Source organism: Oreochromis niloticus, linkage group LG1 (genome assembly GCF_001858045.2).
Source record: "Oreochromis niloticus isolate F11D_XX linkage group LG1, O_niloticus_UMD_NMBU, whole genome shotgun sequence".
In the NCBI taxonomy this organism is placed as follows: Eukaryota; Metazoa; Chordata; class Actinopteri; order Cichliformes; family Cichlidae; genus Oreochromis; species Oreochromis niloticus.
This window is the reverse complement of record NC_031965.2, coordinates 25,825,023-25,840,594: the sequence shown is the minus strand read 5'-3', so window position 1 is coordinate 25,840,594 and position 15,572 is coordinate 25,825,023. Positions and strand designations below refer to the sequence as shown.

Here is a 15,572-nt window from a genome sequence, read left to right as displayed (position 1 = left end):
CACTGGGTTTATAAAGCCCCTTTTCCATTAGTACCTAGTTGGATCAACTTGGCACGGTTCTCCAAGTTTTAATTACAACAACCACGCAGGTTAGGTAGTACTGTATTGTAATGGAAAATCGTTCGATATGTGTCAAGTCGTGGCGATCTGTCAATCCAATTAGGTACTAATGGAAAAGGGGCTTAAGAGGCAGAAAAGTGTACACACACCACATGTATGTATGTATGAAGCCTTGTAATCATAGCTTTCCTACTTTCCTTTAAGCTCTGTTGCCTCACAGGAAGAAAGTCCTGAGTTCAAATCCTCCATCTGTGTGGACTTTGCATGTTCTCCCCATGTTTATGTGGGTTCGCCCTCCCACAGAACAAAAACATGGGGTTAAATTCATTGGTGGTTCTAAATTACCCATACATGAGTGCAAGAGGCCATACCGTGTTAGCCCTGCGACTTGTCCAGGGTGTATCCGCCTCTCGCCCTCTGACAGCTGGGATAGGCTCCAGCCCCCCTACTATTATACTACCAGTTATAAAACCATATGAATTTTATAAATCCATCAAATTGGAGGGAAAAAGATGTCCATGACAAGTTTTATGTTGACCAGACTCTATATTTTGTTGAACACTCCAAAAAATAACTCTTTAAATGAACCTAAAATAATCATGGAACAGATTTACACTTTAATAAATAGCTTTCTATTCTGGACTTGACCGCAGCAAATAAGTTTATTCAACATTAATCGATGAAGTTGGTCCAACTCAAGTACATTAAGTTGGAATAACAGCATTGCATGATGGTAAAATAAAGCAATTTAATCATGAGGAAATCCTTTCCATGATTTTTTTTAATGTTCATTCAAGTAATTATTTGAATGAACACTGTAGTATCAGGTAAATGTTAAGAGGTAGGAACGTTTCTGCTGGGTTGTGGGGGGGATGAAAAATAATAAAGGACACTCATTGGAGTAATGGCGCATTTCGTGTGTCTGTGAGTTATGCCTCCAGTCAAATAACATCCATAACCTCAAATAACGGAACAAACACCACAACCCTTGGCTTTGAGTGTAAGCCAAGGGTTGTGGTGGACAGGGAAGTGGTTTGACAAAGAAGAGAAGGTCTGAATGTAGGGCATAAAACATGACAGAATCACCTAGAGAAAGGTTTTGACCCTGATATCACCACTGCAGGTGCCCACAAACTTAATTGCACAAAAACGTGATCATTTAATGGACAAAAACCAGTGCAAGCAGTGCACTCTATTATTTACTGTGACGCTGTCGCTGCCGCCACCTGGTGTCCAAAATATGCATCTGCAGCTTATCTTGGAAAACTCAGCCATAACCATTCACTCCATTATTTTTGTACAGCTGTACAAATGTAATAAATAAATAAATAAATAAAGGGAAAGGCAAAATTAAATTAAACCAAAACAGGATAATTGTACAGTAAGCTGAAAAATATATGTCTAACAGAAATGCAATCATTTTACCATCATAAGATCACCCTACCTAATGCATTAATTCAGGTCAAGTGGCTTTATTGTCATTTCAACCATGTACAGTGGTACAGTACACAGTGAAGCAAGACAACGTTCCAAGACCATGATGAAACCTATAACATATAACAGACAATCAACACAGGACTAGGGGAGACCGGGGATAGTTGTAACATTTTTGACATTTCTGTCTGTAAATTGGAGCTCTTTTAAGGTAGTGGATTCAAAATGTAATGCAAAGTATTTACATGTCTCTGCTATTAAATAGTGCAGCTATTTTCTCTGCAGCACAATTACCCATTGGATGGTATGGTCTCAAACACAAAGAGTGAAATGTTACAATTAACCCCATAGTCTGGGTTAGTTGTAACATATCCTGGGGTGAAATGTAACACAATGAAATAAGGGTACTGACAAAACATTAACATGTAATCTTTTTTATTCAACACATGAATGCACTTAGAGCCATTTATGTAGCTGTGTGTGTGTGTGTGACAGAATGCAGAAATCTAGCTTTTGAACATATTCCAACCCCCCCCAAAATACAAATTATGGAATTTTCTGCAACTGAATATTTCATTAATTTTGGTTGGTCTTCCTTGAGTTTGGCCTCATTGGCTCAGTGGGCATTATAACCTACAACTCTTGCACCAACTTTTGAACATAACAATGAAGCTGAAAAAATGTAGTTGTGCACCAGCATCGCAATTCCATTACTTTTTATCATGGCTTACCTTGGTGTGGTTTGCAAAGTGCTTCAGAAAGATGGGGAAATCTGTTTCTTGCACCCATCCTGATTTATTTCCACTACCAATACTTCCTACTGGTCCATCTCTGACACAGTGGTCTGCATCATGTATGTGTGGGAACACAAACAGTGGAGGAATTGTGTTGCCAATGGCATTAACCACATATACAAAGGCGACCAGTGAACCTCTCTCTGCTGATGTCGTTGTCCCAACTTATTTAATATAAGTTAAAGTAATAGTGTGGTAAGTTGTAACATCTGCATTATTGTTACAACTAACCCAGACTGTTGCTGTTACAACTGACCCAGACTCCTATAGCCATGAAATAGCTAAGATTACAGCCAACGGCTAAAACATTAGCACTAAAGACCTACACAGAATATATCCCCATAGACATACAAATAACATAATTTAAGTTTGATGAGTTTAACTGCAAAGCAGATAATGCTATTAGAAATTGAAATAAAGTAGAAAAACTTACTTTTTGGCATACAAATTACTTTTTTTTTCGTGTTAAATTTTCTGTGTTTGACAAAATGTGCTGATTTTTCACATGTGATAGAAGAACTGAATTGGGCATGCACAGGATGAATCACATCATTTGAAACTTAGCCCTGATTGGAGAAATTGGAAGTGTTACAACTGACCCACGTTACAACTATCCCCGGTCTCCCCTACATAAAGTGCAAAGACAGTGCAACACCAGACATTACGATACAGACACAAGACACAATTCTTGACCTATGAAGTTTTATGTCTGGAATGACAAAATGTCAAAACAAAAATGACTGAACAGAAGACTGCAGGGAAAAAATTACAATTACAATTTTTTACAATTTCAGTCCAAAATCTTAGCTTAGAGAACAACTTCATATTTATCTGATTTGACTGTATAAAAATCCAGGCAAAACCAAGGCATTTTACTAAGTCCTGAAACACCGGTGCTATCGCTTTAACGGGACGAGCGCTGACGCTGGGACGGGGACACGGGGATGGGGGAGCGGGTTGCTGCAGCTACACTCCCGACCGAGACCAGAACAGCACGGACCGGCCTGAAGACTAGCACGTTGTTATCCCTGAAAACCTCCCCGTTCAGGGTTTAATTCCACCATGAGAGACTATTCGGCCACTCCGAGTAATGGAGGGGCTTGCATGCCGTGCTGCCAAGTTTGCGTCTTCTTCTTTACCGCATTTCTCCTGGTTGCAGAGAGGACGGCGCGTGAGTCCTACCTGGGACACATACACCTACATGCATGCATGCAAAACATATACACACATATGCACACACACATAACTGAGCACTATGCCTCAGTAGCTGTTTTGGTCGATTGTGATCACCTACCTGTGCGAAACGCTCCTTTTTTTTTTTTTTACTTTATTGTGTGTGCGCGTGCGCGTTTGTGCGTGCTTTTCTGGCCACAGCGTGTGGATGTGCAGCGTGAGGACTACAGTGGATGCGGAGGGATGTCTGGATGAGACAGGGGGTTTAGGGTGACATCTTGTTCTACGTTAAAATACAAAGTTGTGCATTTGTTTTTACTTCAGCGTCTCCGTTGTGCTGTCATGAATAATAGAGCCTCAGCAGAAGTCCGCAGTCACAGCGTCTCTTTCCTATTTTTGTACCCCGCTCGTTATGAAATCCTGTATGCGGCAGGACTGCTGACTCATGTCAGACTTTTCCTGTATTTTGAACTGTGCCGTTTCGGGGTCTGGGTGATGTTTTCTGCATAAAAACAAAGGGGAGCCATGTTGTCATATTTCAGCGCTCTTTTTTGGAGGTACATGAATGGACGGAGGGGATGGGCGTACCCCAGGACGGGGCCTAGTCTTTCCGGACAGCCCGCCTGTTTCGGAGCTGAAACGATTCAGATTACATGTATGCAGGGATGGAGGGAGGCAGAGCTGCAGAGCATCAGAGAGTGTGGTGTGGAGAGGAGAGGCATCAGCGGGCCTGATGTCAATGAAACTTGGATGGGATGAAGTGCACAACAGAGGTCAATGAGAAAGTGTGGAGACACACTGCAGACTGAAACGTGCATGTTTTGGCAATGATCCACTGATCACATGCTGTAGGTTACTCCTGACATAAACAATCCTATACAAGAGAGTGCAACGTACGCATTAACACATGCACACAATATATCTAAAATCAGAGTCAGTTGTAATGCCAAGAGATCAGCTGTTCTTAGAATGGGTGTATGTGGGTGTATGCACTGCAGTAATGTCATAGTTTATGAGGTTGGTATAATCACTCTGCCCTTCTATTCAAGACTAGGGTGGTACAGCATGCCCCAAAAATATGAATCCCAGCAAAGAACACAAGACAACCCCCCCCCAAAAAAACACTGAACCATAATTCTGTGTGGCAAAGATTAAAATTTATTAACCAAGTGCCAACAAAGAGGATCCAGCAATATTACAGATGCAAGAAGAAAGCAAATGCCATGTAAAAAATAAAAATAAGAATTTTCTTTGTATTAGAAGTTCAGTTATCTGCACAAAACATTTAAAAAAAGTAATTAAAATAAATGGGAGAGAATTGTTACAGAGCTTCCTTAGCTTTATAAAAAAAATAACACTTGCAAAAACTGGAAACAGTTTGAGCTTCACAGAGCTGCAACAGATTACCTGCAGGACACATAACTGTAGTAAAGCAGAACAAACAGAAAGCTCAGCGGCCCAATGAGGAGGAACACTTGATCTCAGGATTTAGATGCATCTCCACTGCTGAGCAGATGGTGTTCAGGTGTCTGACATCAGACAGTCAGTGAATGCAACAGTCATGCTAATCATATAATTGCATGTGCAGGTGAGACTCATCCAAATAACATCTGGGTTTGGCAGTATCGCTAACTCATGTGAAAGTAAAGATGTGAGATTTGAAAGGACAAGGATATGGAGAATTTTACTTAATTAAATGTTTCTTACATGTACTTATTATGCAGGAGAGCAGAACCATGTTACTGTGCACATCGTTTTGTTTCAATGCCCATTTGAGTTTGACAAAGTTGATCTTATTTTAACAACTTTCTGTACTGTTTGATTTGTGAGTAGTTGTTATATTATATAAAAAAGGTCAAGCGTGTTGTGTGCAAAGTCATAATCAGCTGAGTGCATGTTCATGTCAGAAAAGAATTTAGGTAGAAATGGATCAGTATACTGGCCAGTGATGATTGATTGGCTGATATTGATATAATGGCAAACTGGAATTCTTTTACCAGTATTTATATGTTCTTTCACATTAATTTTGCTCTGGCCAAATATTCAAAGAAAGGGTGAAGAAGAGATGAAAGCAAAATAAGCAAAAATGGAAAAATATTGGTATTTTTATTATACTGTTAGGTTTGTGGGATAAATTATTATTTTTAACATCTATATTGTCCCAGAGTTTCACAGTTTCACAGTTCAGTTTTACCTAAAAGAACTTTATGTCATGTTATGTATGCCACTGTGAGATGTAGCCTATTGTACAAAACAGTGTATTTAAGTAACACTCTTAAATATACTTCGCTCACTACTTAAATAAATGCATGTAGTGCCTGCATGTGTATTTCATGATATGTGGCAGGTTTTTTTTGTCTTGAGTGTTTGCAGCCTGTAAGCGTGACATGCTATAGGTAACATCTTTCCCTTTCTCCTCAGTGATCTACTGCTTCGTGTACTATCTGTGGATTGGTCACAACTACAACTATGGGTATCTTGCTGGCTTCACTGCCCTGTTCCTGCTGCCAGGTGACAACATCTACAACAAACAGATCAATAAATAACTCTAGAAAAACAAATTGTTATTCATTTTTATAATTCTTTATGATCAGGTTGGGGTCCCCAGTGGCTGAGTTACCTGTGGTACCTGTCAGATGGACGAATTCGCAGGAAGTCCCTCACCTGGACACACATACTGCATCTGGGACTTTTCAAAAGGTAATAATTAATTAATTTAATCAGTCAGTGTCCAATAATCAGGTTTAGGTTCCAGATTTGTATGATCATAAATGAGAAAGGTCTCTCTCTCTTTGTATACCTCTGAATTATTTTCATCTTTGGTTTTCACAGGCTGTGGGAGTGCATGCGCCTGCCAGATGAGGATATGTACAGTGAGATCATGCAGCAGGCTGATGCATCTGCCATACGTCTGTTCGAAGCCTTGGTCGTCACCCTCCCTGAGACGCTGCTCCACGCTTATGTGCTAATTTGCACTGATATAGGAGTCAAATCTCCAGGTAGTCAGAAACCAGAAAGCATGTGTTCAAGTTTGATAATAAGATCTGAAAAAGGACATGTAATTAAACTTTAACTCTTTATTGTCATTGCACAGTCATACTTTCTACAATAGTACAACTAAATAGGAGTACTGTCTCAGATTGGCGGTAACAGAAAAGCAAGTAGTAATCACAATAAATAACATATTTACAGAATAAAATGTGTAATATGTGCAGAACAAAAATATACAAAATATGAGAGATAAAAATATATAATGAAAAAATAAAAGGAGCTAATCAGTTGTTGTAAATTTGGAGTCTGGATAGTATTTGTTGGTGGTGATGTTACTGGCTGGTAGCCAGTAACATCACCACTTACTGTCAGAGTGTACCTATGCCCATCTTAGAGCAGTGGATAGGTTCGTAATGCCTCTGTGATGGCCTTTGGCTATGAAATCAAGATATAAAAGTTTAATGTGAAAGTGCTGCAACAGGATAACTAACAACCTTCAGCTATAAAAATCCCAGTGTTGGATAATTGTTGTAGTCTTTTCTAGTTTAGTCTGCCTGTTCCTTTTTTGTATTATTTCCAGATGGAACAGGGAGCTATTAGTGAAATAAATCCAGTGTGTGCTAACTACTCACTGCTAAGCAACGGATAAACAAATTTACTCTCAGATATTTTTGAGAAGATGGTTGGGACTTAAATTAAGATGAATAAGAGAGACCTTAGCTGGCTGTACGGTCTCTCTTACTCAGAGAGATTTGAGATTAATGTAGTTGTTTTTAAATAAAAATATCCAAAATGTTACGTTTGAGATTAAACAAAGGTGTACAACAGGGCTCTTTTCTAGGACCACTTTTATTCTCAAGTTAAGTGATCTAGGGTTAAATTTAGAAAATGTACAGTTTAAGTGTTACTTCACGGTGTAGTCATTTACACTTCGGCCTATTACATCAGAAAATATTCCCAGTTCTTGAACTGGAGGAGACAAATTCCTTAGGGGTTAGATCACAAAGGGCATGTGCTCTAAAAGTCATCTACTATGATCGACTATGGCTTGTGTATAAGGGAAGAGCTGAAAAAAATCAATGACAATGTCATTTCATATTTGACAGTACCCTCAGCTGACCAGGTAGTTCATAACATACTTGTTTTGTGATTTATTTAAAATAATAATGTTAAAGTAAATGTTAACAGAGAACTAATTCAGAATATACCCTTTTAACTGGTATTGCTGCTGTAAATCTGATTAATTCCAGCATTATGCCTGTGACAGTTTTGTATCTTAAAGCCTTGTATGATTCAGTATTTCAGTGTACTCATATTTCTTGTCCTTGTTCTCTTTCTCTCTCCCTCTCTGTCTCACTCTGACACACACTCTGTCTCTCTCTCGCCAGCCTCAGTGTGTTTTGCAGTGTGTTTGGTTTCTCTTGGCTGGGCCTTAGTGCTCTATGCCAGAGCCTGTTCACTCATCAGACCAGGACACTTGCAAATGACACCAGCTGCCATGCTCTGTCGACTGCTGTGGAGGGTGGGCATGTTTAACAGCTTTCCCAAAAAGCAGTGTTTACAACATAGTATCTAAGAGTATCAGTAATGCTACTATGTCTGTGTTTGGCATGTCGTAAGCATGTGTTTTTTTTGTTTTGGTTGTGCTTGTGGTACACGTATGGTTTCTCTTTCTGCAGGTCAGTATGTTGGGATCCAGGTTTGCCATTCTCATGCTCTTCACACGTATCTTCAAACAGTGGATCCTCGGGGTCATCGGTAAGTCTTCACAGCCAGTCGTGGGCAGCTAAGGATAGCCTCTCTCTTTGACATCACACAGAACGAACAGTAGAAAAACTGTTTGAAACTTTGACCCTGTTTAATATGAGCATCCATCACTGTAACAGTGTACAGAAAAAAGAAAAAAAGAAAAAGCATAATAGGACTGTGTCTGTTTCAGGTGTCCACTGGCTGGGAGCAACTTTTTGGATGGTGTCCCAGCAGACGGATATCATAAGGTCAACAAGCCGATGGAGGCTCTTCAATCTTGTTCTGGGAGCTATTCACGTCTTCCTCTTCCTCAACGTGAAGTACGGTCAATCTAGATACCGCATGGCTGGGTTTTATCTGGTAAGTGTGTTTGTGTTCACTTCAAGTTCGTCTGCTCATGATATTGTGGGTTTAATATGCCGGGGGCTCTGACAAAACAGGGTCTGTTTATTCTTCCTCAGGTTATGTTCTTAGAGAACGCTTTTCTTCTTCTGGCATCCTCCTGGATGTTTGCCATGGTGTCCTGGGATACTGTGGGTATCCCAGCTGCAGTGTTCTGCAGCTTCCTCATTGGTGAGACGCAGAACGTGTGCAAATTCAAGTTATAAAAAGGAAATACAACAACTTTTTCAAGGCCTCAAAGTTTCTCTTCCTGACACTTCGTTTTTTTTCTCTTTAGGAGTGATAGCATTGGTGCTGTACTATCGTTTCCTCCATCCAAAGTCTTTTGAGATCTTCCAGAGTATTCGTCACAGGGGAATAGCTGGGGCCTGCATGGAGCGTGGCTCTACACTCTCATTAGAGGAGAAAGTCACGCCCACTTTCCATCGACATGCAACACTGTCTGGTCTGTTGCTATCTATCTATCTATCTATCTATCTATCTATCTATCTATCTATCTATCTATCTATCTATCTATCTATCTATCTATCTATCTATCTATCTATCTATCTATCTATCTATCTATCTATCTAAGAATGACTGTGCATCTTCTGTTAAGGAGGTGGGACCCTCATGGACCTTCCTATCCAATGGGAGGGCTGGAAGCATCACCACTGGCTGCTGATTCGCTTAGCTCTGAAGACAGGGGATGTTTCAAGGATCTGGTCTGCATATGGTGAGGGGGGACTGGCTGGACTGATGGGTCTGTCTGAAGAAGTTCACTCCCCTGATGACCTACATGTCCATCGGGTTAGTTGTCTTTTTGAGTTTTACATCTTAGTAAATGGACTTCCTTAAACTTACTGTTTTGTTTTGTGACATTGATCAGTATGATAAAATTTAGTTTTTCCAAACCTGGCCCCCATGCTAAGAAAGTGTGATTATATAAAAAGGAGTTTATGTTCGTACTTTTGATGTGATTTGTCAGATTCCACCAATTCAGCCACAGCTTTCTCACCGCACACAACCAGCTTCTCAACCTGCTGCTGCTGCTGCTGCTCTACCTCCTCCTCCACCAGCTCCTTCACAGGTTTCACAGGCAAGAGTTTTGTTTAACATCCTATGTAGACCACCATAAAGGGGGACTGTGTCTATTCTAAACTAAGAATAGAGTACATTCTTAATTTAAGCCACTTATGAGCTGAAACTTGGTGGGTTAGTTCAGTAGGACAGTAGGCATTTAGCGTGGTCGTGAGAATAAATATCAGTAGTATCAGTAGACATCAGGATAAATACTAAAAGGCTTGGTTTTCTGTAAAGGATACATTATGTTTGCTGGTTGTAGTCTGAGGCTCATGTGTCTATAATGTCTCCAGGTGAGAGAGGTGGTCCAGCCACCAAAGCCAGCTCACTGCACTATAGTGGCCCGACCGGTGAGAAAAGCTCCTCCCACAACTATTCAGGATATGAGAAGGTTTCCAGAGATCATCCCAGTCCAGGAGGTCATCCCTGAAGAAACTGCAGAAGAAGACTCCAGCGTGGCACTATCAGAGGGAAAAGGTTAGATTACTTTATATTATCCACAGTTTTTTATGGATTGTCTTCAACATCAAACCAATAAACTAGGTCTTCGGGGACATGGGTAACTAGGTTGGCTAAGCATTTGACTTGACCTTCATTTTTAGTGCCCAAGGTCAAAGTTGACCTTGAAAAAAGTACAAGAAGCCATATCAAGTAATACATCATATGAAAAAGCATGGACAGAGCTTTTATTTTTTCAATACGACGCCCTACGACGCACATGTGATAATTATGCCATAAGGTTTCGCACACTGCATGACTATGTCTCATAATTTTAAGTAACAGCTTATAGAAGGTAAAGATTTCAGCCAATTCGGCTCCAATCATACGGGTAAAGATGATAAAATGCACCATTTTAGTATGTAATGCATCAAGGTCAAAGGTCATACATCAGCTTGTTAATCTAAAAGCAGGCTAACGTCAGCATGTTGCAATACAAACAGACTGAGGTCAGCATGTCGTAACAAAAACATAATAAAACATTGATGTTTTAGTGTAATTTTGCTCTAGAGTGCTCCTGTTTTTCTTTTGTCAAAGGGTTAGATCACCTCTAATGAGAAATATTTCTGGCTTTTTAGCAGCTCAATGCTCTGCTATGTTCACCAGCCAGCAGAGTTATTATAGTTTTTTTATTTTTGTTTTTATTTCAGTTTAGTTTCGGTTAGTTTCCACAGTGGGTTTTCTCATTTCTTTTTAGTTTTTTTGTTCTTTGAAAATGTTTTATTTTATTTTAGTTCTTATTAGTTTTAGTCTTCTAAATCAATATCGTATGCAAGACGTTTGTCAAAGTCAAGATTCAGGAAATCAGAATCTTGACTTTGTAGCCGATTTTGTAGAAAATTGGCTACAAAAAGCAGTTGACTCTCTTGTAAACAACCGAAGTCTCAGTATGAAATCATAAAAGCCTCATTCAACAAGCTGTGATAACAAATTTTACCAAACTGACCTGACAAAGACTAAAATTAAGAATACATTCTCTAGGTTTTGTTTTTATTTTAGCTTTCTAAGATCCCAAATGCAATTTTTTTTTTAGTTTTAAGTTTAGTTTTAGACAACTATAAGAATCTTGCCAGAAAGTTAGTAACAGTGTCTGTCTGCTGTTTGGAGCTGAGCAGAAAGTGTGCAGTAGTGTGTAAAGCAGGAGAGCAGTGCAGCACTCTGTTTCTTTATAGAGTCAGATTTCTCAGACTCTGGCTATACCCTGAACATACCAGAGTTATGTTGTTCATTCTTAGCTAAAAGAAAAATTAGGATATTACAGGCATTATAAGCTATGACCTTCACTACAGTGCATTTATTATTTATCACAGAGACAGCAAATATATAGATTGCACTAGGTTTCTTACCTCTAGCACTGACTCCCCTGCAGTATACATGTGTATTGTTTTAAATTGTCTTTTCTTTCCAATGTTTTATTTTTTTAAGGTGATGAGGAGTTCCAAAGCGCTGCTTATGGCTCACCGTCGCTTTCGTCTCCTCAACAACCAGGAAGCCTCCGCCACATCGACAGCAAAGAGGCGACTCTGACTGAGGCCTCTTCGGTGGGTTCTTTAGACATCAAGACACCCGGCTGGTCACCTGAGCGGCGTTCCCCCCTCCTGATTAGTTCCCCAGATAAAAAATCAGGGGTCCCCGGAGAATCAAGCACTACATTGTATTTTAGTGCAGATGCGCAGTCTCCCTCCAGTGGGAGCTATCTCGGCTGGGGCTCAGAGCTGTCACCCATTTCCACCTACCGAAGTCCCTACCGGATCAGGGAGGCCCGATTTGTCACATCCACACCCAGATTGGAGCCCCGTGCAGAACAAGAAAGCCCGGGCCCCACCCCTGTCATCGTCATCCCTGCCACTCCTGGTACAACACCAGGTGCTACCCCAGGTGGGACCCCTAGTGCTTCAACTCCTGTAAGTTCAACTCCTGCAGAATCAACTCCTGTAGGTTCAACTCCTGCAGCTTCAACTCCTGCAGCTTCGACTCCTGCCGCTTCAACTCCTGGTGCTTCAACTCCTGGCGCAATTACACCTGGTACACCCATTGTTCCTCTCACTCCAGTCATCTCCCACGCTCGCAAACAGATGGTCCAGTTTGTGGACAGCAGAGAGAGGGCGGTGTAAGAAGGATGGGGGTACAAGGAAAAGAAAAGCCTGGGTGGAGGATGGTGTATTATTCAGTTTTGCTGTTCTCAGCATTGAGTCTTTTAAGTTAACTTATAACTGTCATAGAAAGAGATCGGTATAATATTGCTCATGTTTCCCCCTTGTGTGCAGCTATACAGGAAATAATTGCTGAAAGTGTGTCACATTGACCAAAATCTCAATCAAAAGAGACAAATCTTCAGTTTTAATAGCAGGACTTTGAAGGATTTGTATTAAAGTATATTCCTATGCAAGCCATGAGGAAACATCTGAAGCTAATATATATGAGAGGGTGAGTTGAAATTTTGTAGATTACAGAAGTTTAAATCTGGACTACTTCTCAAAATAAAACAATAAACCTTCAAACTACATTTTTAACTATTACACTATAACAATAAAAAACCTACACCTAAGTGTCAACTGAGGTAACCTTGGATGGGATGTAAGAGAAATCAAAATGGCTATAAAGTAGCTATGGCTTGTGATTAAAATTTAAAGCATGAGCAGTTATTGAGCTGTTGGATCCTTTAAACCAAAAGAAACAATACAGAATCACCAGTTTACAATAACTCAACATGCTGTCTGCCAGGCTGCTGTGCAGAATTTCTTACAACATGACACACCAATGCAAACATTTTAATGTAAATCAACTCAGCTTCAGGCAAACATTTACATTTCTTGACGTTTCTTTTCTGTTTTTCCTTTTTTTAACCACAAGGCGATTGATGTTGGATGTCTCATCCACTTTTTAAGAAACTACTTATATTTGCAGTGAAGTACATATTAGTATTTACCTACATCACATACACACTGAAACCGAGGCCAATTCAGGAAGGGAGAGTAATTAAATAGAAAATTAAATGAGTAAAATGGTGATTATGAAGGGATTATGTTTCATTTATTAGATGCATTTAATTTTTTATATAACTTGCTTATGTGTTTTACTAATCAAATATCTTTGTGCACTGATTAGAACAACACTTTTTGAGCTCTGAACTTTTGCAGGCGAAAGAAGGGAAGTGCGATAAAATATGTGTGACACAGGATAAGGAACTAGAGCGAACTTTACCATTTCTCTGCACTGTTAAGATCAATGATGGGGCGTAAAAAGATATATTTTCTGTGTGGGAGTTAAACTTGCACTGTGCGAGCTAACACTTCAGATTAATACAAGTACTTTCAAGTTTTACATTTTAATTTCAAATCTTAAATCTCGCTTCACTGCCTACTTATTAAATGGTGTAATATCAAAATGTACTGTGTGCTGTCCTGTGGACTGTATTCAAAATGCACGCCAGATTATGCGCTTCTAAAAAAAGGTGCACAGTCCTTGTTAGCAAAGACCCGCTTTGTTATGAAATTATCCACAGCACTGAAACTAATTTTTCATACCTGTCCTACCTGAATAGCTGTACCTCTACTTGTGCTACAAAGGTTTAACTATATCTAGTAATCTGTGTCACTCCTCAGTCTGTCCATCAGTTAAACCACCTACCTCAATACAGTTGAACTTCCGTGTTGCAATTTTATTTTAAAACATTAAATAATGTAGCTAACCGAAGAATAAAAATTAGCTGTGGCACAGTCAAAAGTAATTCGAAATTATGCGCTGCTATTAGTCTGAAGTGGTCAGTACCTGTGTTAACGTCATGAATCCTGTGTGCGAAGTCAAACCGTAATCGCAGAATGTTGTATTTGACAATGTCAGTCTTCCATGTGACTTTATCTATATTTTTTTTTTACTGTGCTGGATTACTTTTATTGCTTTGTGTCAAAACAAATCAATAACTGTGCAGCAGTAACTATGAGGTCTGTTTCTTTAATGTGCAGGAAGGAGAGGAAACACGAGAAGCACTTTAGGATACTGAGAAACTGAGTTCATGGAGCAAAGTAGGGATTTTAAAACTAGAAACTTGATTTGGTAGAAACTGCTTTTCAAACTGGTGTCCATTTACTGCAGCTTTCTGATAGTTAAGTCACTGCATGATGCTCATTCATACAGGCAGACTGAGAGTTGTATCTACTCCCATAGAGAAAGAAGCACTCACATTACCTACACGTTACTTAATGTAACTGCACATTACCGTTTTTTTAACACACGCTAGAATGTATGTGTACGCAACAGCAATAAGCTAACTAATGTATTTAGTGCACTTATGAAAAAATATCCACACTCATGCTTTAAATGCGTCATCGCTTTGCCTTGTACGAAGACAGCTTTAGCTGCCACGCTTGCCTCATGTATGCATATCGCTTTGAAATAGAAATAACATGCTTTGCTTTGTGTACGCGATGTATACGATAATATCTACTTGTGTTTGTAATTTGATTCATTTTGTACTTTTAAAAGGTTCTTTTATATTTGATCACATTTACTGTTCATGAAATGATCTGGACAAGGTTTTGTGTTAAAGTTTGAGGATGTTTAGAGAGCAGATAGTTATCACTGACAGACTTGAGTTAGTTTGCTGATTCATTATAACCTCGTCACCTTGTCACTGGACGACCTCCTTTCATCAGTACAAATCACCTCATCTCTGAGAGGATTTCCACAGAGGAGCTGTGGATGATAGTTGTGACTCATTAAGTGTGCTGTTGATATGACAAAAATAAAGCCATTTGCCATGATCAAAGTCCAGTGTGCTGGGTTTTATTGCTTACTAATGATTAATTTATCGTCACTATGATTCTGAGAAATAGACACATATCAGTGGAAGTGCAGCAGCACGAGCTTTATCCTAGCACATCTCTGGAAACTTTCTCAAAGGTCATCAAATGCGAAGATCAAAACATCTCATACACTCATCAAAGCATTATAAATAACGTGCAAAAGGCTATAACATGTCTAAACCTTTAATTTCATGTGTCAAAATTAAGTTTTGGTGCCAAAATATAAGTCACTGCCCCAAAATGAAACATTTCTTTGACACTGTGTAAACAAAGATGATCAAGATGTTTAAATAATTCATCAGAATGACATCAGACTCAAGAAGTGCAACCCTCAAGTGCGTATTTTCTCTGAGACTGCATGTCTACTGTATCAGACTGTTATTTATTTCAGGCTAACCAACTGCTGTTGAGCTTTACAGTGAATACTTTTGAAAAGTAAAAGGTTTTACTCTCTACTTTTTAAAGAAATAGAGCGCTTACATTTTTTCATAATGGAAGGGCCTACGGTGTGTAGTCCAGTAATAAAACAGATTACTGGACAGCCTGTTTCTGTTATCTCTTTGGACACTGACCAAGTCCTCACACAGTTTTGTCCCTTGTAGCC

At 39.4% G+C, this 15,572-nt stretch overlaps 1 protein-coding gene across 2 annotated transcripts; it reads left to right on the top strand.

Annotated features, from left to right (window-relative positions):
• Positions 1–3,153: 3,153 nt before the first annotated feature.
• Positions 3,154–14,931, top strand: xkr5b (XK related 5b). Of its 2 annotated transcripts, none has more exons than XM_005458951.4 (13): positions 3,154–3,459; positions 5,883–5,972; positions 6,056–6,161; positions 6,294–6,460; positions 7,841–7,974; positions 8,132–8,210; positions 8,392–8,561; positions 8,663–8,774; positions 8,881–9,048; positions 9,205–9,392; positions 9,571–9,681; positions 9,959–10,142; positions 11,589–14,931. In XM_005458951.4, exons 1-13 carry the CDS (start codon positions 3,351–3,353, stop codon positions 12,275–12,277), a joined length of 2,307 nt encoding a protein of 768 aa, XP_005459008.2. In that variant the 5' UTR covers positions 3,154–3,350; the 3' UTR covers positions 12,278–14,931. The 2 variants fall into 2 exon arrangements, with proteins under 2 accessions (XP_005459008.2, XP_005459007.2); XM_005458950.4 differs by having other exon boundaries at positions 3,158–3,459; positions 9,202–9,392.
• Positions 14,932–15,572: the final 641 nt, after the last annotated feature.

Excerpts from the sequence above, each read along its gene's own strand:
- xkr5b (XM_005458950.4), top strand. The coding sequence starts at position 3,351 with ATGAGAGACTATTCGGCCACTCCGAGTAATGGAGGGGCTTGCATGCCG. Across the intron at positions 3,460-5,882 it reads GGTTGCAGAGAGGACGGCGC|TGATCTACTGCTTCGTGTAC; the intron begins GTGAGTCCTACC and ends CTTTCTCCTCAG. Across the intron at positions 10,143-11,588 it reads GGCACTATCAGAGGGAAAAG|GTGATGAGGAGTTCCAAAGC; the intron begins GTTAGATTACTT and ends TATTTTTTTAAG.